The following is a 21,727-nucleotide window of genomic DNA, read 5'->3' as shown; positions in this document are numbered from 1 at the left end:
GCAAAGACGTGGGATCAGGCTAAATGCCCGCCAATGGTAGACTGAATAAAGAAAATGTAGTACATATACATCATGAAATACTATGGAGTCACAAAAAAAAAAAAGAGATCATGTACTTTGCAGGATCGTGGATGGAGTGGAGGCCATTATCTTTGGCAAACTAATGCAGGAACAGAAAAATACTGTATGTTCTCACATATAAATGGGAGCTAAATGATGACAACGCATGGACACGGGAACAACACACACAGGGGCTTATTGGAGGGTGGAGGGTGGAAAGAGGGAGAAGATCAGGAAAAATAACTAATGGGTACTAGGCTTAATACCTGAGTGATGAAATAAACCCCCATGACGCAAGTTTACCTACGTAACAAACCGCACATGTACCCCTGAACTTAGAATAAAAGCTAAATATATTAAAAAATCAATAAATCGATGGACTTTGAGTTAAGCAGATCACCCTCCATAATGTTGGGGAGGAACTTCATCCACTCAACTGAAGGCATTAATAGAACAAAAGATTGACCTCTCCTCAGTAAGAGGCAAGTCTGCCACCAGATGGCCTTTAGACTTGAATGAAAACATTGGGTCTTCCTGGGTCTCCAGCTTGCCACTGACCCACCCTGCAGATTTTGGGACTGGCCAGCTTCCATAATCGTGTGAGCAATTCCTTTAAATAAACCTCTTTCTTTAAAAAAAAAATGCATATTGCAATAATCCATTCATATATTTATCATCACTTGGATCTGATAGCTGTCAAAGTAATGAGAACTGGTTAGATTCTGCATACATTTTGAAGGTAAAGCTGACACCCTTAGCTGACCAAATGGACATGAGGGGTTTGAGAGAAAAAGCAATTAAGAATGGGTAGAGATTTTTGGCCTAAATATTTCTGGTTGGAATTACCATATATTGAAATGAAACCTGTAGGAAGAATAGATTTGGGGCAGTGGGCAAAGATGAATTGATTTTAAACATGTTAAGTGCCTATCTATTACATGGTCAGGTCAGTGTGTCAAGTAAGCATTTAGATATGTGAATCTGAAGTTCCAGAAAGAGGTCTCAACTAGTCTCTATCTGAAGGTAGAAATGTATGAATCATCAATGTTAGATGAACTTTAAAGCCGTAAGACTGGATCTGGTCATGTAGGAACTGAGTGTAGACAGAAAAAGGAAGAGGTCCAGGCACCCCCTGCATCACTCCAGTATTTAAAGGTCATGGAGGAAGGAAAGAACCTGCAAAGGAGACTGAGAGTTACTAGCCAGTGAGGAAGAACAATCAAGACAGGAGTCCTAGAGCTGGGCACGGTGGCTCATGCCTGTCATCCCAGCTACTCAGGAGTCTGAGGTCAGAGGATCGCTTGAGGCCAGGACTTTAAGACTAGCCTGGGCAACCTAGTGAGACCCTGTCTCTAAAACAGTGAAAAAAAATTGGGCGTGGTGGCACATGCCTGTATTTCTAGCTACTTGGAATAGCTCCCTGGGTTCTGAGGCAGGAGAATCACTTGAGCCCAGGATTTTGAGGCTGCGGTGAGCTATGATTGTGCCCCTGCACTCCGGCCAGGATGAGAGAGAGAGACCTTGACTCAAAAAAAGAAAGAAAAAGATACCGCATAAGTCAATTGAAGTAGCAAGGGAGCTGTTTAGCTGTGCCAAATTCTGTTGATAGGTCAGGTAAGATGAGAGGACTGAGAATTGATCATTCTTTTTAGCAATGTGGAAGTCATTGGTGACCTTAACTAGCAGTTTCTATGGAGGGGTGGCAGTGAAAGTATGATCAGTATGTTCAAGAGAAGAAAAAAGCAAGGATTGGAGGTCAGGGAGAATAGACAATATAGAGAATTCTAACAAGTTTGTTGTGAAGAGGAACAGAGAAATGGGAAGATAGTGGAGGATGTGGAGTCGAGGAATTTTTTTTTTTTCTTTTTTTTTTTTGAGACGGAGTCTCGCTCTGTCACCCAGGCTGGAGTGCAGTGGCACCATCTTGGCTCACTGCAACCTCTGCCTCCCGGGTTCAAGTGATTCTCCTGCCTCAGCCTCCTGAGTAGCTGGGATTACAGGCACGTGCCACCACACCTGGCTAATTTCTTATATTTTTTGGTAGAGATGGGGTTTCACCATGTTGGCCAGGCTGGTCTTAAATACCTGACCTCAAGTGAGGTCTGCCCACCTTGGCCTCCCAAGTGCTGGGATTACAGGCGCGAGCCATCGTGCTCTGCTGAGAGGAATTTTCTTCCATGAGAGATATTATAGTATGTTTTTGTTTTCAGGCTTATTGGCATTATTCAGAGGAAATGTGAGAAATGGATGATGTGAGAGAGAGAGAGGAGATAGTTGCCTAAATGAAGAGGTTGAAAGGAGAGATCGTTTATATATTGTGATAGGAAGGACAGGCAGAATCTATAGGAACAGACACAGGAATGTAGGTAGATATATGTTGGGCACTTGTGGCAGTTTTGTTCTGTTTGTTACTGCTTCCTATCTGACTACTGCTGTGATCAGATAGGAGACAAAGTTAGTGAGGATGAAGAAAGGGGAGATGGGATGAAATAGTTTTCTAGGAGAGTGGTAGAGTGAATGGATTAGGGAAGGGGAAGTGTTGGCAGCACCAAGGGCTTACTCAAAGTTAGTGGTCAGGAATATAAAGTGAGATCATTGAGTGTTACTGTTTTTCTTTTTTTTTTTTCTTTTTTTTTTTTTTGTTGAGACGGAGTCTCGCTCTGTCGCCCAGGCTGGAGTGCAGTGGCCAGATCTCAGCTCACTGCAAGCTCCGCCTCCCGGGTTCACGCCATTCTCCGGCCTCAGCCTCCCGAGTAGCTGGGACTACAGGCGCCCGCCACCTCGCCCGGCTAGTTTTTTGTATTTCTTAATAGAGACGGGGTTTCACCATGTTAGCCAGGATGGTCTCGATCTCCTGACCTCGTGATCTGCCCGTCTCGGCCTCCCAAAGTGCTGGGATTACAGGCTTGAGCCACCGCGCCCGGCCGAGTGTTACTGTTTTTCTTAGACTAGCTTTGATGGTACAGAGACAGAAGATGTATAAAATATGATTTGGAAGTATGTTAGTGCTGAAATTAGGATATTTTAGTAAATTTACAGAAAACCACCTATATGTAATATAATCAGCATACTAAGAAAAAACGTGTGTATAGTTTTCTCATTGTAACACAAGGTAAAGTTACGTAAAACAGGGAAAAGAGATATCTGCTACATGCCAATCATTGTATTAGAAGCTACAGGGACCTTAAAACTCACTCATTGATTTATTCACCTATTTATTGGGTACTAAAATTTGTGCTATTCATTGTTTCAGGTGCTGGGGATACAGTGGTGAGCAAGCCAGAAGAGGTTCCTACCCTCATGAAGCTTATATTTTAATTATACAGTTGGTCTTCCCTATCCGTGATTCCGCACCTGCGGATTCAACCAACTGCGGATGAAAAATATTAGAAAAAAATTAAAAATAACAATATAATAATAAAAAATAATACAAAATTTAAAAATACAGTGTAATAACTTTATATATCATTTACGTTATATTAGGTATTATAAGTAATCCAGAGATGGTTTCAAGTATACCGGAGAATGTGTATAGGCTATATGCAAATACCACACCATTTTATATAAGTGACTTGAGCATCCTCAGATTTTGGTATCTGAGGGGGTGGGATGGAGGGTGGGAGGACTTAATCTGTTGAGGGGGTATAGCTGACAAATATAGAACAAGAAAAAATGTTAATTGCCCTAATTGTGATCTTATATGGATCATAAATATTCAGGGATGGATCAGGTCAGTGCAAGCTTAAATATAGGTCTGAGAACATAGGTCTAGAATCCATTATCCAAAATGTTGGTGCTGTAAGTTTTTTTTTCTTTTTTTTTTTTTTTTTTTTTTGAGAAGGAGTCTCGCTCTGCCGCCCAGGCTGGAGTGCAGTGGCCCAATCTTGGCTCACTGAAACCTCTGCCTCCCGGGTTCACGCCATTCTCCTGCCTCAGCCTCCCGAGTAGCTGGGACTACAGGCGCCCGCCACCGCGCCTGGCTAGTTTTTTGTATTTTTCAGTAGAGACGGGGTTTCACCATGTTAGCCAGGATGGTCTCGATCTCCTGACCTCGTGATCCGCCCGTCTCGGCCTCCCAAAGTGCTGGGATTACAGGCTTGAGCCACCGCGCCCGGCAAGTTTTTTTTTCTTTTTAAAAAAATTCCCTGCAAGTGTTACACATGTTTTTCTTTTTTCTTCTTTTTCTTTTTTTTTTTTTTTTTGACTTTTAGAAATGTAGATTGGGTGAACTGGCACTGTGGTGTTTGGGAGTAGTAGCATCCCTTACTCACTAAAGCCCGTTAATACTTCTTCATTGTAACTTATCATTATTCATGGAAATTATGGTAATTGAGACTAAAATAGATCCATGTCAAGTTTTATCACTAGGTTTTGAAAAAACTTGAATTTCAGGGTTTTTTGGACTTCAGGATTGTGAGCCCATCATGGAGAAGAAAGGACTTTGTACTTTTTATTTTTTTTTTTATAGAGTTTTTTTTTTAAATTTACTTTTCGAGAGAGGGTCTTGCTCTGTTGCCCAGGCTGGAGTCCAGTGGCATGAACATGGCTCACTGCAGCCTCGATCTCTTAGGATCCAGCCATCTTCTTGCCTCATCCTCCTGAGTAGCTGGGACTATAGGTGTACACCACCATGCTGGGCTAATTTTTTATTTTTTGTAGAGAGAGAGTCTTGCTGTGTGTGTTAGACTGGTCTCAAACTCTAAAGTTCGAGTGATCCTCCTGCCTTATCCTTCCAAAGTACCAGTAATACAGGTGTGAGCCACCATGCCCAGCCAGGATTTGAACTTTTAACATTATTTATTATTTATTTTTTAAAAATTTATTTTTATAAATAAATTTATTAAATAAAATTTTTTAAAATTTTATTTTTAAAAAACATTTGGGTTATTTTAATTACTTTTTATACACAGCATTTTATTATTTATTTTTTCTCCCTTCCCTAATTATGTATTTATTTTTTTGAGACAGGGTCTTGCTCTGTTGCCCAAGCTAGAGTGTAGTGATGCAATCACAGCTCAGTGTAACCTCAACTTCCTGGGTTCAAGCCATCTTCCCACCTCAGCCTCTTAAGTAGCTGGGACTATAGGCACATGACACCACACATCTGGCTAATTTTTTATTTTTTTTGTAGAGACGAGTCTCTACACTATGTTGTCCATGCTGGCTTTGAACTCCTGGGCTAAAGTGATCCTCCCACTTTAGTCTCCCAAAGTGCTGGATTGTAGGGGCAAGCCACTGTGCACAGCTAACTTTGTACTTTTTTTTTTTTTTTTTTTTTTTTTGAGACGGAGTCTCGCTCTGTTGCGCAGGCTGGAGTGCAATGGTGTGATCTTGGCTCACAGCAAGCTCTGCCTCCTGGGTTCACGCCATTCTCCTGCCTCAGCCTCCCAAGTAGCTGGGACTACAGGCAACTGCCACCACGCCCGGCTAACTTTTGTATTTTTTTTTTTTTAGAGATGGGGTTTCACTGTGTTAGCCAGGATGGTCTTGATCTCCTGACCTCGTGATCTGCCCACCTTGGCCTCCCAAAGTGCTGGAATTACAGGCGTGAGCCACCGCACCCGGCCTACTTTGTACGTTTAAAGGGAGAGTCTGTATGTTTATATGACACATAAGCAGAAATGAACATGATTTGTTAGGGACAGTAAAGAAAACTGAATTGACTAAATGATAGTGGGTGTGTGTTGGGAAGTAAAGATAAACAAGTTTGAATAGTTGGAGGAGAGTGAGATTATTAAAAGCCTTGAATGCCACTGTGAAATGTTTATATGAAATGGTAGACAAGAATCATGAGAGTGAAATGATTGGAAGATTAGTTTTCCAGCTGTTTATATGGTTGAATGGAGCAATAACAAGCTAAGGAGTTACCCAGTCGGCTAATATTTGATGAGTACTTATAAACGCTGCTGCTGCTGCTCCTCCTACTAAATTATTGGTACCTTTTTTTTTTTTTTTTTTTTTTTTTTTTTTGCTCTGTCACCCTGCCTGGAATGCAATGGCATGATCCTGGCTCACTGCAACCTCTGCCTCCCAGTTTCAAGTGATTCTCATGGCTCAGCCTCCTGAGTAGCTGGAATTATAGGCACCTGCCACCACACCCACCTGATTTTTGTATTTTTAGTAGAGATGGGTTTCGACATGTTGCCCAGGCTAGTCTTGAAGTCATGACCTCAAGTGATCCACCTGCCTCGGGCCCCCAAAGTCCTGGGATTACAGGCATTAGACACCATACCCAGCTGATACCTTTTATTGAGCCCTCACTATGTGCCAGTCATTGGGCGAGGTATTTCACTTATACTCCTTGTAGAAGTCATAAGACAACTATTTATTTCCTTTTTCCCTTGAGACAGGGTCTTGCCCTGTTGCCCAGGTTGGAGTGCTGTGGCTTGATCACAGCTCACTGCAGCCTCAACCTTCAAGGCTCAAGTGATCCTCCCACCTCAGTCTCCTGAGTAGCTGGGACTACAGGTGTGTGCCACCACAGCCTGCTAATTTTTGTGCTTTTTTAGAGACAGGGTTTTGCCATACCAGTCTGGTCTCAAACTCCTGGGCTCAAAGAGTCCACCCGCCTCAGCCCCTGAAAGTACCGGGATTATAGGTGTGAGCCACCATGCCTGGCCAAGAATCTTACTGTCTTGTTAGAATGAAAAGTCTCAGGGCACATGGTTTAAAATATTCTAGTTCACAAATGGAACTTTCTAAGGGATAAGATGTTCTCCGTTTTCCAGATACTAGTTCTAGATCTTGAGTCAGACATATGTTTGACGTGAAGACTAGTCTGTCAGTCTTCAAGAATACTGACTTGTTTTGTTTTGGTTTTATTAATATATTCACTAGTCTCTGGCTGGGCATGGTGGCTCACACCTGTAATCCCAGCACTTTGGGAGGCCAAGGCAGGCAGATCACCTGAGGTCAGGCGTTCAAGACCAGCCTGGCCAACATGGCGAAACCCTGTCTATACTAAAAATACAAAAATTAGCTGGGTGGGTGTGGTGGCTTGTACCTGTAATGTCAGATACTCGGGAAGCTGAGGCAGGAGAATCTCTTGAACTCAGGAGATGCAGGTTGCAGTGAGCCGAGATCGCGCCACTGCACTACAGCCTGGGTGACAGAGCGAGACTCCGTCTCAAAAAAAAATAAGAAAAAATTCACTAGTCTCCCTAATGATTATATGGTAATCTGGTTTCCTGAGGATCTTTATATTTAAAATGGGGGTGCCTTGTGGAGATTCTCAGATTAGGTGTATCACCTATTGTAAAATAATAAATTGGCACGCTAGTTTTAAAATGTTTTGTATATTTGGGAAATTGACACATGCCTACTGAGTATTTGCTATAAGGAAAACTTGTAAAAATAAATTTCTGATTTTTAAAGTTCTTATAACAAAAGTGATTATTTGTATAAATGTTTGCTTAGTGTTTGCTCTTCTCTCTAGAGTATAAACCTTAAAATTTAGGAACTGGGTTCAATTTGTTAAATACTGTATTTTCAGGGTGTAGCACGATGCCTGACATGTGATAGGTGTTTGGAAATATTTTTTGAATGGACAGGTGAATGAATTCAGAGTTGAATTGTATGCTAGCAACAAAGATAATTTCTGCATAAGTTCCTGCATCAGAAAGTCCTAACCTCAAAAAGCCTGATAATCTCTTCTAAAAGTTTGGAATACTGAAACCAGCCTAAGAGATAATTTAAAAAGAGAATTTTTATAGGTACATAGCATGTTTAAATATTTATGGGGTGAATGAGATATGTTGATGCAGGCATACAATGTAATAATCACATCATAGTCAATGGAGTATCAAAAAAAATGATTTTTTTTACCTTCAATAAAACTGTAGGAAACAAAAGTGTACTTCAGCAGAAGTGTAGGGAATATATTCTTTTAAAACTTTTGAGTGTGAAAATATATGAAGTTATTTTATTTTAGGCAATGTTTGCTTGACTGTAAGTTGCAGAAGCTTCTTGGTGATTCTTAAATTTGCATTTGCACCATACCACTATAGCTTGTTTATGATATCTGTAGAATGATAAACTTATTCTGAATTTTAAATGTATTTATAACTAAATAGATTTAAATCTACTTTGAATTAACATTTTTATTTAACTGATTTTTTTTTTTTTTGGGTAGTTGTTGACCTCCTTGTTGTCTTGCCCTATACCCATTACTTATATTAATCAACAGTTGCCTCTTTTCTGATAAATTTTTGTTATGGTCTGTTCTGCAGAGAATGATGCTGGTTTCAAGTTTTGGAGATCCCTGTTTTTTATGGAACACAGTTCTGTAAAATTTCCATAAGATTCCTTGGCAATAACATACGCTTGTGATGGACCCTAGAAATACTGCTATGTTAGGATTGGGTTCTGATTCCGAAGGTTTTACAAGAAAGAGTCCTTCTGCCATCAGTACTGGCACATTGGTCAGTAAGAGAGAAGTAGAGCTAGAAAAAAACACAAAGGAGGAAGAGGACCTTCGCAAACGGAATCGAGAAAGAAACATTGAAGCTGGGAAAGATGATGGTTTGACTGATGCACAGCAACAGTTTTCAGTGAAAGAAACAAACTTTTCAGAGGGAAATTTAAAATTGAAAATTGGCCTCCAGGCTAAGAGAACTAAAAAACCTCCAAAGAACTTGGAGAACTATGTATGTCGACCTGCCATAAAAACAACTATCAAGCACCCAAGGAAAGCACTTAAAAGCGGAAAGATGACGGATGAAAAGAATGAACACTGTCCTTCAAAACGAGTAAGTAGAATTCCTAACAATATATGGTTATTGACAATATTTTCATTTCCCTGTTAATTTTTATCATATATGTGTTTCCGGGAGTTTGATTTTAATCTTTCTATGTTATTTCCAGATAGTTTGTGTTTGTGAGCCTTAAAATAAGCCCTGAGGCTTGTCAAAGATGTAAGTTAATAGCATAACCATATACGTATTTGTACTTCTAAAACTATTTTAAAATTTTATTTATTTATTAATTTTTTGAGATTAAGTTTTGCTCTTGTCGCCCAGGCTGGAGTGCAATGGTGTGATCTCGGCTCACAGCAATCTCTGCCTTCTGGGTTCAAGCAGTTCTCCTGCCTCAGCCTCCCAAGTACCTGGGATTACAGGTGCCCACCACCACACCTGGCTAATTTTGTGTTTTTAGTAGAGATGGAGTTTCACCATGTTGGCCAGGCTGGTCTCAAACTCCTGACCTCAGGTGATCCGTCCACCTTGGCCTCCCAAAGTGCTGGGATTACCGGCGTCAGCCCCCACGCGCGGCCTGTTTATGCAATTTTTAAAGGCAAAACTCCAAAGTGCTGGAATTACAGGTGTAAGCCACTGTGTCTGACCAAAAAAAGAGAAATCTTTATTGAGGTATGATTCACATACTGTACAGTTCAGCCATTTAAATTCAGTGATTTTTAGGGTATTTCCTTATTCGCTTTTAAAAATTTATGTAAAATCATTTCTTTCTTTCTCTTTTTTTTTTCGAGGTGGAGTCTCACTCTGTTGCCCAGACTGGAGTGCAGTGGTGCGATTTCGGCACGCCACAACCTCCACCTCCTGGGTTCAAGCGATTCTCCTGCCTCAGCCTCCTGAGTAACTGGGCTTACAGGTGCCCACCACCGCACCCAGCTAATTTTTGTATTTTTTGTAGAGACGAGGTTTCACCATGTTGGCCAGGCTGGTCTCGAACTCCTGACCTCAGGTGATCCACCCACCTCAGCCTCCCAAAGTACTGGGATTACAGGTGTGAGCCACTGCGCCCAGCCAAAATCATTTATTTCTAAACCTTTTTCATTATCCCAAATTAAAACTCCGTAACCATTAAACAATATCTTCCATTTTTTCTGTCTACAGTGACTGGTAATATCTAATGTACTTGCCGGGCATGGTGGCTAACGCCTCTAATCCCAGCACTTTGGGAGGCTGAGGCAGGTGAATCACCTGAGGTCAGGAGTTTGAGACCAGCCTGGCCAACATGATGAAAACTCGTCTCTACTAAAAATACAAAAAATTAGCTGGCCATGATGGCAGAAGCCTGTAATCCCAGCCCTCGGGAGGCTGAGGCAGGAGAATCGCTCAAATCTAGGAGGCAGAGGTTGCAGTGAGCTTAGGTTGTGCCACTGCCCTCCAGCCTGGGCAACAAGAGCAAAACTCCAACTCACCCCCAAAAAAATTCTAATGTACTTTTAGCAACTGTAACTGTAAATTTGCCTATTCTAGCTAACTCATATAGGTGTAATCATACAATATTTGTTATTTTGTGTCTGGCTTATTTCATTTACCAGAATGTCCTCAAGGTGCAACCATGTTGTAGCATGTGCCAAAACTTTATTCCTTTTCATGGCAGAATAATCCATTGTGTGGATATACCACTTTATTTTCATTTATTTATTTATTTATTTATTTATTTATTTATGTTTTGAGGTGGAGGTTCGCTCTTGTTGCCCAGGCTGGAGTGCAATGGCGTGATCTCGGCTCACGGCAACCTCTGCGTCCAGGGTTCAAGCAATTCTCCTGCCTCAGCCTCTTGAGTAGCTGGGATTACAGGTGTGTGCCACCGTCCCCAGCTGACTTTTGTGTTTTTTAGTAGAGATGGGATTTTTTCATGTTGGTCAGGCTGGTCTCAAACTCCTGTCCTCAGGTGATCCGCCCACCTCTGCTTCCCAAAGTGCTGGGATGACAGGCGTGAACCACCACACCCGGCCACCACTTTATTTTTTATCCATTCATCTCTTGATGGAATCTTGGTTCACATCCACTCTTTGGCTATTGTGGATAATGCTACAGTGAATGTTGCCATACAGTTATCTGTTCAAGTTCCTGCTTTGTATTTTCGTGTATTTACCTGGGAATAGAATTACTGGGTCATATGGTAATTATTTATTTAGCTCTTTCAGGAACTGTACACTTTTCCAGTGGCTATACTGTTTCATATCCCATCAGCAATGCATGAGTTTTTGATTTCTCTGAGTCTTCATAAGGTTTTCTTAATTTTTATTCACTCCCTCCCTCCATCCCTCCCTTCCTTCCTCTCCCTTCCCCTCTACCTCTCCCTGCTTGTCCCCCGCTTCCCTCCCCTTCCTTCCTTTCCTTCCTTTCCTTATCTTCCTTCCCTTCCCTCTCTTTCCTTCCTCCCACCCACCCCACCACCGCCCTGTTCTCAAGCTGCAGCACATTGTGGTTTTTAATTAGCATTTTCTTTTTTTTTTTTTTTCTTTTTTGAGAGAGAGTCTCGCTCTGTCCTCCAGGCAGGAGTGCAGTGGTGCAATCTCTGCTCACTGCAAGCTCCGCCTCCTGGGTTCATGCCATTCTTCTGCCTTAGCCTTCCGAGTAGCTGGGACTACAGGCGCCCACCACCACACCCGCCTATTTTTTTTTGTAGTTTTAGTAGAGAAGGGGTTTCACCGTGTTAGCCAGGATGATCTCAATCTCCTGACCTCGTGATCCGCCCACCTCGGCCTCCCAAAATGGTGGGGTTACAGGCGTGAGCCACCATGCCCAACCTGCATTTATTTAATGACTAATGATGTTGAACAGGTTTTCATGTGCTTATTGGCCATTTGCGTATCTTCTTTGAAGAAATGTTTGTTCAAATTATTTGACTACTTTTGAATTGTGTTTTGTTGTTGAATTGTCCAGGTTCTTTATATAATCTGTATATAGGATTTTAAAAATATTTTCTTTCATTCTGTGGATAGTCTTTTCATTTCCTTTTGTGTCCTCTGATGCAAAAAAAAGTTTTCAATTTTGGTGAAAACGGGTCCAATTTATTTTTTCCTTTATTGCCTGTGTTTTTAGTGTCATATCCTAGAAATCATTGCCAAATCCAGTGTTGTGAAAGTCTTCCCCTTATGTTTTCCTAAGAGTTTTATCGTTTTAGCTCTTATGTTTAGATCTGTGACCCATTTTGAGTTTAAGTTTTGTTGTATATGGTTTAAAGTAAGGGTCCAGCTTCATTCCTTTACGTGATATTCAGTTTTCTCAGCATCATTTCTTGAAGAGAGTATCTTTTCTTCATTGAATGGTTTTGACACCTTTGTTAAAGAAATTATTGGCCATATATGTGAGAGTTTATTTCAGGACTCTTTTCCTTTACATTCCATTGGTCCATATGTCTGTGTTTCTGCAAGTACCACACTGTTTTCATTACTGTAGCTTTGTAGTAAGTTCTTTATTTGTTCGTTTTAGATGGAGTCTTACTCTGTCGCCCAGGCTGGAGTATAGTGGCATGATCTCGGCTTGAGACCACAGCCTCTGCCTCCTGGGTTCAAGTGATTCTCCTGCCTCCTGCCTCAGCCTCCCGAGTAGCTGAGATTACAGGTGCCCGCTACCATGCCCGGCTAATTTTTGTATTTTTAGTAGAGACAGAGTTTCAGCATGTTGGCCAGACTGGTCTCAAACTCCTGAGCTCAAACAGTCTGCCTGCCTCGGCCTCCCATAATGCTGGGATTACAGGTGTGAGCCACCATGCCCTTCCTGTTTGTTTTTAAAGAGACAGGGTCTTGCTCTGTCATCCAGGATAGGCTACTCACTGCAGCCTCAAACTCCTGGGCTCAAGTGATCCTCCTGCGTTGGCCTTCCAAAGTGATGGGATTATAGGCATGAGCCACCATGGCTGGCCTGTAGTAAGTTGAAGTCAGAAAGTGTGAGTCTTCCAACTTTGTTCTTTTTCAACATTGTTTTGGCTATTTGGGGTTCCTTGAGATTCCATACGGATTTTAGGATGGGGTTTTCTGTTTCTTTAAACAACAGTGTTGGGATTTTGATAGAAATTACATTGAATCTGCAGATCACTTTAGGTAGTGTTGTCGTCTTAATATGAAGTCTTGAAATCCAGGAATGTGAGATGTCTTTTGTTTAAGATTTCCTTAATTTCTTTCAGCAATATTTTATAAAATTTGTAATGTTCAAGCCTTTCAGCTCCTTAAATTTATTCCTGTGTATTTTATTTTTTGATGCTATTGCAACCAGCAGTGTTTTAAATTTACTTTTCAGATTACTCATTGTAAATATATAGAAATGCAACTAATTTTTTAAATTACTATTTTTAATTTTTTTTTTTTTTAGAGACAGTCTTGCTCTGCTGCCCATGTTGGAGGGGCAGTGGCATAGCTCATTGTATCCGCAAACTCCTGGACTCAAGCAATCTTCCTGCCTTAGCCTTCTTTTATTTATTTATTTATTTATTTATTTATTTTTATTTATTTATTTTTTGAGATGGAGTCTCGCTCTATTGCCCAGGCTGGAGTGCAGTGGTGCGATCTCGGCTCACTGCAAGCTCCACCTCCCGGGTTCACGCCATTCTCCTGCCTCAGCCTCCTGAGTAGCTGGGACTACAGGCGCCCGCCACCGCCCCCGGCTAATTTTTTGTATTTTTAGTAGAGATGGGGTTTCACCGTGGTCTCGATCTCCTGACCTTGTGATCCGCCCGCCTCAGCCTCCCAAAGTGCTGGGATTACAGGCGTGAGCCACTGCTCCCGGCCTCTCTTTTATTTATTTTAATAAATTAAAAAAAAAATTATCTTTGTAGAGATGGGGTCTTGCTATTTTGCCCAAGCTGGTCTTGAACTTCTGACCTCAAGTGATCCTCCTTCCTTGGCCTCCCAAAGTGTTGGGATTACAAGTGTGAGCCACTGTGTTGGCCACAACTGATTTTGGCATGTGGGTTTTGTATCCTGCAACTTTGCTGAATTCATTTATTAGCTTGAACAATTTGTTGATGCTTTAGGGTTTTCTACATATAAAACTGTGTCATCTGCCAACAGAGATAATTCAGTATTTTAATATATGCCTCAGGTATTTCTTACGTTCCAGCAGATTTGGGAAACACTATGTTTACTTACTGTGAAATGAGAGTGGGTTATTTTCTGTTCAGTGAGTTAGCTACTGAAAATAGTGTTTTTTGTCTACTAAAATATTATATATAATTTTTTTCATATTTTTAAAATTATAAACTCCCAGTGGCCATTACTGAATAGATTACATACAGTATTTTGAATGGGGTGAAGCAACCTCTTTAGTGGTCCTTACCAGTAGAGCTTAACTAGTAAACTGAAAGTAGTAATCACTGGTACTGTAGCAGGCAGACAATAAAAGAAGAGGAAAACAGAACGATAGAAGGCAATGTAAGAAACAAGAGCAAAGGATGATGATAAAGTGCCATCAGGCTACCTCAAAGGATGAAGTTTTCTGTCCATAATCCATGCTAGTATAGTATGTAGGCTAATGTCCGAGTTATATTGATATATATGTGTGTGTGTGTGTGTGTATATATATATATATAGGTTGGTGCAAAAGTAACTGCAGTTTTGGACTACGAATTTTTTTTTTTTTTTAAAGATAGAGTCTCCTTTTGTCACCCAGGCTGGAGTGGAGTGCAGTGGCTTGATCTCGGCTCACTGCAGCTTCCATCTCCTGGGTTAAGGCAGTTCTGCCTCAGCCTCCTGAGTAGCTGGGATTACAAGTGCTTGCCACCATACCTGGCTAATTTTTGTATTTTTAGTAGAGATGGGGTTTCAACATGTTGGCAGGCTGGTCTCGAACTCTGACCTCAGGTGATTCGCCTGCCTCAGCCTTCCAAAGTGCTGGGATTATAGGAGTGAGTCCCTGTTTCCAGCCATTGACCATGAATTTTAAATCATTATAACTAGGCTCAAACACATCTTTATTAATCAAAATAGGAACCATTACAATAAACATTTGTGCCAACAAGAATCAGTTTGTTTAATCCTGTAGCATAAAAATCTGTGCTTCTGGATTCAACAAACTCTTGGGAAGCATTTTATGTATCCTGCTGGTTGTGGAAGCAGTTTCCCTGCAAAAAGTTGTTGAGGTGCTTGAAGAAGTGGTAGTTGGTTGACAAGAGGTCAGTTGAATATGGCAGTTGAGGCAAAACTTAGTAGTCCAATTCGTTCAACTTTTGAAGCACTGATTGTGTGACGTGCAGTCAGGCGTTGTCCTGGGGAAGAATTGGGCTCTTTTTGTTGATCAGTGCTGGTGGCAGGTGTTGCAGTTTTTGGTACATCTCATCAATTTGCTGAGCATACATCTCAGATGAATGGTTTCGCTGGGATTCAGAAAGGTGTAGTGGATCAGACTGGCAGCAGATCGCCAAACAGTGACCATGATCTTTTTTGGTGCAAGTTTGGCTTTGAAAAGTGCTTTGGAGCTTCTTCTGGGTCCAACCACTGATCTGGTTGTTGCCAGTTGTCATATAAAATCCACTTTTTGTCGCACATCACAATCTTGAGAAATTTTTCCTTGTTGGTGTGTAAAATGCCAAATGACCTTAGAATGGTTGAAGATGAGTTCCTCGGCAACTTCTCGTGTAGTTTTAAAAGGATGAGCTTTGATGATTGCTCTCAGTTGTTGTCAGTTTCTGACAGCCAGCCACTGTGCTGCTTATCTTCAAGGCTCTCATCTCCTTTGCAAAACTTACTGAACCACGGCTGTACTGTACATTCGTTAGCAGTTCCTGAGCCAAAAGTGTTGTTGATGTTGCAAGTTGTCTCTGCTGCTTTATGGCCCATTTTAAACTCAAATAAGAAAATCACTTAAATTTGCTTTTAGTCTAACATTTCCATAGTCTAAAATAAATACAAAATAAAGAGCAAGTAATAAGTCATTAGCAAAAAAAATAAAGTGAGAAATGTGCATTAAAATGATATATAACATAACTACATTTAAGAACGTGTTCCAATATCAAGTGGCAAATTTCAACAATGCAAAAACTGGTTACTTTTACACCAGTATTACCTGTTATATTTATAATGTATAACAATTATATATATAGTTTAAAAAAAATGTGTGTTTATGTATGTATATGCATATATATAAACTGTGGTAGGCTGCATATAACGTGAACTTTTCTATTTTAACCATTTGTAAGTATATAATTTTGTGGCATTAGGTAGATGCACTTTTTGTGCAACCATCCCCACCCACCAGCTCCGGATCTTTTTGATATTTTCCAGCTGACACTCTATTAACTCTTCATTCCCCCTCCTGTGGCCCCTAGTGAAACTGGTATTCTACTTTCTGTCTCTGAATTTGACTACTGAAATTACCTCATATAAGTAGAGTCATACAATATTTGTCCTTAGGTAACTGCCTTATTTCCCTTAGCATAATGTCCTCAAGGTTTGTCCATTTTGGAGTATGTCAGAGTTGCTTTTGTTTTTAAGGCTGAATGATATTCCAGTGTATGTATATAACAAATTTTGTTCATTCTATGGATATGTCAGATTCAGAAGCTGTTTGTGAATTTTTTGGTTAATATGATTGTCAACTGTTAATTTCTAAATTTGTTCAGCTGTTACTGGGTAGTATTTTACTAGATAAATTAATCTAGTCCATCTATGGATGGACACTGGTATTGCTTCCAGCTTTTAACAATTGTGACTAATGCTGAACATGTGTGTAGAAATATCTGAGTCCCTGCTTTCACGTCTTCTGGGTATATATGTGGAAGTGGAATTTTTGGGTCTTACTACAGTTTTTTTGGTAAGAGATTGAGTGTTGCTCTGTCACCCAGGCCGGACATTGTAATTTTTTTTTTTTTTCCTGATACAGGGTCTCACTCCTGTTGCCCTGGCTGGAGTGCAGTGGGGTAATCACAGCTCACTGCAGCCTTAACCTCCTGGGCTCAGATGATTCTCCCACCTCAACCTCTTGAGTAGCCTGGCTACAGGCATGCACAACCACTCCTGGCTCATATTTTGTGTTTTTAGTAGATGCGGGGGTTTCACCATGTTGCCCAGGCTGATCTTGAACTCCTGGACTAAAGCAGTCTGTCCGCCTCAGCCTCCCAACGAGCTGGGATTACGGATGTGAGCCACCACGCCTGACTCTGGGACATTGTAATTCTATGTTTAATTTTTTGAAATAATTACCATACTGTTTTCCACAGGGGCTGGACAATTTTACATTCCCACCAGGAACTCACAAGTGTTCTGGTTCTTCCACATCCTCGGTAACAGTTATTCTGTGTTTTAAAAAAATTATAGCCATCCTAACGTGTAGGAATTACTCACTATATTTATAATTTGTAATTATATATCTCTAGTTTTGTTTGTTTCAGACAGCATCTTGCTATTGCCTAGGTTGGAGTGCAGTGATGTGATTAGACTCACTGTAGCCTTGACCTTGACCTCCTGGGCTCAAGCAATCCTACCACCTCAGCCTCCCAAGAAGTTGCAGCTACAGGTGTGTGTCACCACACTTCTAATAGTTTTATTTTTTGTAGAAATGTTGCTCCTTTTGTTGCCTGGGCTGGTCTTGAAATCCTGGGCTGAGGTGATCCTCCTATCTCAGCCTCCCAAAGTGCTGGGATTACGGGTGTCAGCCACCATGCCAGTGAGCCACTGTGCCCGGCTTGATACGTGTATTTTTTTTAAAACATAAGACTAATCGCAGCACTTTGGGAGACTGAGGCAGGTGGATCACTTGAGGTCGGGAGTTTGAGACCACCCTGACCAACATGGTGAACCCCATCTCTACTAAAAATACAAAAATCAGCTGGGTGTGGTGGTGATCACCTATACCCCCAGCTACTCAGGAGACTGAAGCAGGAGAAGCTCTTGATCCCAAGAGATGGAGGTTGCAGTGAGCCGAGATCACACCACTGTACTCCAGCCTGAGTGACAGAGCAAGACTCCATCTCAAAAAAAAAGTCTAAGATCCTTTGCCTCCCTTCCTTCCTTCCTTTCTTGACAGAGTCTCACTCTGTCACCCAGGCTTGAATGCAGTGGTGTGATCTCACTGCAACCTCTGCCGCTCAGGTTCAAGCGATTCTCCTGTCTCAGCCTCTTGGGTAGCTGACATTACGGGCACCTGCCACCACGCCTGGCTAATTTTTGTATTTGTAGTAGAGACGAGGTTTCACCATGTTGGTCAGGCTGGTCTTGAATTCCTGAACTCATGATCTACCCGCCTCGGCCTCCCAAAGCGCTGGGATTACAGGCGTGAGCCACCGCGCCTGGCCGATCTTTTGCCTTTCTACTTTATCTTCAGTGCTCCAAAAGAAGCAGCCCTGAAGGGGAACTTCTATTGAGATTGTGATAAAGGATAGTATTTTCTCCTTTAGTGACCATAGGGAAATAAGAGAATAAGAAATAATCTTGGCTGGGCATGGTGGCTCACGCCTGTAATCCCAGCACTTTGGGAGGCGCAGGCTGGTGGATCACCTGAGGTCGGGAGTTTGAGACCAGCCTGACCAACATGGAGAAACCCTGTCTCTACTAAAAATACAAAAAAATTAGCCAGACGTGGTGGTGCATGCCTGTAATCCCAGCTACTTGGGAAGCTGAGACAGGAGAATCACTTGAACCCAGGAGGCAGAGGTTGCGGTGAGCTGAGATTGTGCCATTGCACTCCAGCCTGGGCAACAAGAGCGAAACTCCATTTCAAAAAGAAAAAAAAGAAACAATCTTGCCGGCCGCAGTGGCTCACCCCTGTAATCCCAGCACTTTGGAAGGCCGAGGTGGGTGGATCGCAAGGTGAAGAGATCAAGACTATCCTGGCCAACATGGTGAAACCCCATTTCTACTAAAAATATAGAAATTAGCTGGGTGTGGTGGCGCATGCCTGTCATCCCAGTGACTCGGGAGGCTGAGGCAGGAGAATTGCTTCAACCCAGGAGGCGGAGGTTGCAGTGAGCCGAGATTGCGCCACTGTACTCTAGCCTGGCGACATAGCAAGACTCTGTCTCAAAAACAAACTAACAAAAAAGAAAGAAAGAGTGTTGTTCGTGAATCTTGATTTGTTTGTGTCCTACTCTTAATTTTAATACCTTGTTAAGGAATAAATGACAGTGGATTGAAGTTTGGAAAGTTTCCAGAAAGGGAATAAAACCTCAGACTCTCCTGAGAGAATCTAGAAAAACATTGTAAGTATATCAAACTGCAATAATCCCTATGGGAATTTTGTAGTTTCAGTGTAGTGAAGATGGCTAATGAATTAGACTCAAAAAGAGAATGCCACATTTAGATTATTCTTGTAATTTTTTTTGTATAAACTTTGGTTCCAGTGAGTTCTTAACTGTGGTGTTTTTTCTAGCAAAGGGAAACCTGAAGACATTTTTAGTATATTCAAGTCTTCTTTATTTTCTTTAAGAAATGGTTATTCTGCTTGATGATTTATGTATCATATATCATGGATGGTTAATGCATAGTATGTTACCTCATATTTCATACTTTTATTACTTGGAAATTTTTAATTTATTTTAAAATGTCAGACTCTTATATTTGAGGTTCAAAAGTTGAGAATTTTTAGGTTAATAATACGATTTTCAACTGTCAATTTCTAGATTTGTTCAGGTGTCATTTTTCTGGGTAATATTTTGCTATATAAAAGTTAATTATCTAATCAGTTTACTTTCAGTGAAAATTTTTGTTCTGTATATGTTTACTGTGGCTTCCATCAGCCTATTTTAGGTAAAAAATAAGACTTAATTTTAGCTGGGCAGTCTGGGCGACAGCGAGATCCTGTCTGCAAAAAAAAAAAAAAAAAAGTGTTTTCAGGTTCACCTTAGCTTGAAGAATCATATCACATTAAGAATAAATTGTTGCCTGGGCGCGGTGGCTCACGCCTGTAATCCCAGCACTTTGGGAGGCCGAGGCGGGCAGATCACAAGGTCAGGAGATCGAGACCATCCTGGCTAACACGGTGAAACCCCATCTCTACTAAAAATGCAAAAAATTAGCCGGGCGTGGTGGCAGGCACCTGTAGTCCCAGCCACTCGGGAGGCTGAGGTAGGAGGGTGGCGTGAACCCGGGAGGCGGAGCTTGCAGTGAGCCGAGATCGTGCCATTGCACTCCAGCCTAGGCGATAGAGCAAGACTCCATCTCAAAAAAAAAAAAAAATAAATTATTGGGAATCAGAGTTGGTACAATAAACTTCCAGAAGAGTAACTCCAACATTACTGTCTTTGGTATCTTCCAGAAATATATTTGCACTTATAAGCCAGTATGCATCCCCTATATACATGTTCTTTCCCCATTTTAAAATGTAAATAGTAGCACATTGTACATACTGCTCTGTATCTTTTTTCTATTAAATAGTATATTTTAAAGATTTTTCCATAACAGGGCTATGAGAACTTCTTTAGCCCTTGGAAATGTGACTTATGTAATTTTCTTTTTTTTGAGACAGTCTTGCTCCGTGGCCCAGGCTTGAGTGCAGTGATGCGATCTCAGCTCACTGCAACCTCCACCTCCCGGGTTCAAATGATTATCTTGCCTCAGCCTCTCGAGTAGCTGGGATTACAGGTGTGCACCACCACGCCTGGGTAATTTTTGTATTTTTAGTAGAGATGGGGTTTCTCCAAGTTGGTCAGGCTGGTCTCGAACTCCTGACCTTGTGATCCAGCTGCCTCGGCCTCCCCAAGTGCTGGGATTATAGGCGTGAGCAGCTGCACCCAGCCTATAATTTTCTTTTTCCAGTTTGTTATTTGTCTTTAGACTTTGGTTATGTTATTTTGCCATACAGAAATATTTAGCTTTTTACCTGATGTAATTTGTAAATCTTAAGGCTTCTGGATTTTTGATGTATCATTAGAAAGACCTTCTTCTTTTTTTTTTTTTTTTTTGAGACGGAGTCTCGCTCTGTCGCCCAGGCTGGAGTGCAGTGGCGCGATCTCGGCTCACTGCAAGCTCCGCCTCCCGGGTTCACGCCATTCTCCTGCCTCAGCCTCCCGAGTAGCTGGGACTACAGGCGCCCACAACCGCGCCCGGCTAATTTTCTGTATTTTTAGTAGAGACGGGGTTTCACCGTGGTCTCGATCTCCTGACCTTGTGATCCGCCCGCCTCGGCCTCCCAAAGTGCTGGGATTACAGGCGTGAGCCACCGCGCCCGGCCAGAAAGACCTTCTTCTTTCGAAGTTTATGAAGGATTTCCTTATGTTGTTTTGCAGATCTTTGTAGTATTTTATTTTTTAACATATAAATCCTTGATCCATTTGGAGTTTGTTATGGTTTATGAGTTATGGTTCCAAATTTGTCTCTTTCCAAATGGCTACATGGTTGTCCCAACACTTACTATTATTTGAGATGGAGTCTCGCTCTGTCGCCCAGGCTGGAGTGCAGTGGCACAATCTGGGCTCACTGCAACCTCTGCCTCCTGGGTTCAAGCAATTCTCCTGCCTCAACCTCCTAAGTAGCTGGGATTAGAGACATGCGGCATCACGCCCAGCTAAGTTTTGTATTTTTAGTAGAGACAGGCTTTCCTTATGTTGGTCAGGCTGATCTCGAACTCCTGACCTCAGGTGATCCCTCTGCTTTGGCCTCCCAAAGTGCTGGGGATTGCAGGCGTGAGCCACTGAGCCTGGCCCCAACACTATTATTAAGAAGTACATCTTTACTTCTCTTATTTGAAAGGCTGCTTTGTCATACACTGAATTTCTTTATGTACTTGGTTCTAGTCTGGTTTTCTATTTAGTATCAGTGATGTTTCTGTTTATTTACATTTTTTGTTTGTTTGTTTATTTTTAAGAGTCTGAGTCTTGTCTTTTTTAACCAGGCTGTGGTGCAGTGGTGTGATCATAGCTCACTGTAACCTTGAGCTCCTGGGGATCAAGCGATCCTCCTGTACCAGCCTGGCAAATCATTAGGATTATAGGTGTGAGCCATGGCACCTGGCCACTATGGTACAGTTTTAAGAATTTTGTTTTATAG

The 21,727-nt window shown here is 41.5% G+C and overlaps 1 protein-coding gene across 2 annotated transcripts in view; it reads left to right on the top strand.

The window, feature by feature from the left end:
• The window catches only part of ASH1L (ASH1 like histone lysine methyltransferase), a 235,321-nt gene that overhangs the window by 32,829 nt on the left and 180,765 nt on the right, over positions 1-21,727 (top strand). For both annotated transcript variants that reach the window (XM_025381044.1, XM_025381043.1), the window contains exon 2: positions 8,289-8,807. In XM_025381044.1, coding sequence (XP_025236829.1) covers positions 8,388-8,807 — 420 coding nt within the window. In that variant the 5' untranslated portion in view covers positions 8,289-8,387. The remainder of the gene's footprint in view (positions 1-8,288; positions 8,808-21,727) is intronic.

This window comes from Theropithecus gelada, chromosome 1, assembly GCF_003255815.1.
Source record: "Theropithecus gelada isolate Dixy chromosome 1, Tgel_1.0, whole genome shotgun sequence".
NCBI lineage: Eukaryota > Metazoa > Chordata > Mammalia > Primates > Cercopithecidae > Theropithecus > Theropithecus gelada.
The sequence above is the reverse complement of the archived record's forward strand: the minus strand, read 5'-3'. Positions and strand labels throughout refer to the sequence as shown.